Raw genomic sequence first — 372 nt, 5'->3', positions numbered from 1 at the left:
GGGGGCTCGCTCTGGCAGGGTGGGGGGATGGGGGCGGCTTGCCAGCCCGGCCTCCCGGCCGCCCCGTGAAGTGCTGTGGGCCCCAGAGCATCACTTGGTGTCTGCTCCATCCGCGCCTTTGAGGTCGGAGCCGAGGTGCCGGTGCGGGTTAGGGTCACTGTCGGCCACAGACGCGCTGCCCCGGCCACGTCCCGTGGCCTCGCTCCGTCCCGGTTCTCTGGCGGGTCAGGCTGAGCGGTGCGCTGGCGGGTCGGGCTGACCGATGCGCTGGTGGCTATGTCTTAACAGGAGAAGAATAAAGCCGGAGACGTGAAAGGCAGCGCTGAGAAAACGGCCACAGACAGGAAGCGAGAGAGGAGGAAGAGGAAGCAC

General features: G+C 67.7%; 1 protein-coding gene across 1 annotated transcript in view; it reads left to right on the top strand.

Annotated features, from left to right (window-relative positions):
- The window catches only part of MPHOSPH10 (M-phase phosphoprotein 10), a 24,910-nt gene extending 24,597 nt beyond the window's left edge, over nucleotides 1-313 (top strand). Inside the window, exon 10 of the mRNA XM_011379122.2 lies at nucleotides 289-313. Within this exon, the coding sequence (XP_011377424.2) occupies nucleotides 289-313 (25 nt within the window). The remainder of the gene's footprint in view (nucleotides 1-288) is intronic.
- The last annotated feature ends 59 nt before the right edge of the window (nucleotides 314-372 follow it).

Source organism: Pteropus vampyrus, unplaced genomic scaffold, assembly GCF_000151845.1.
Source record: "Pteropus vampyrus isolate Shadow unplaced genomic scaffold, Pvam_2.0 Scaffold355, whole genome shotgun sequence".
Lineage (NCBI taxonomy): Eukaryota > Metazoa > Chordata > Mammalia > Chiroptera > Pteropodidae > Pteropus > Pteropus vampyrus.
Note: the sequence above shows the minus strand (reverse complement) of the source record. Positions and strands in the feature narration are given on the sequence as shown.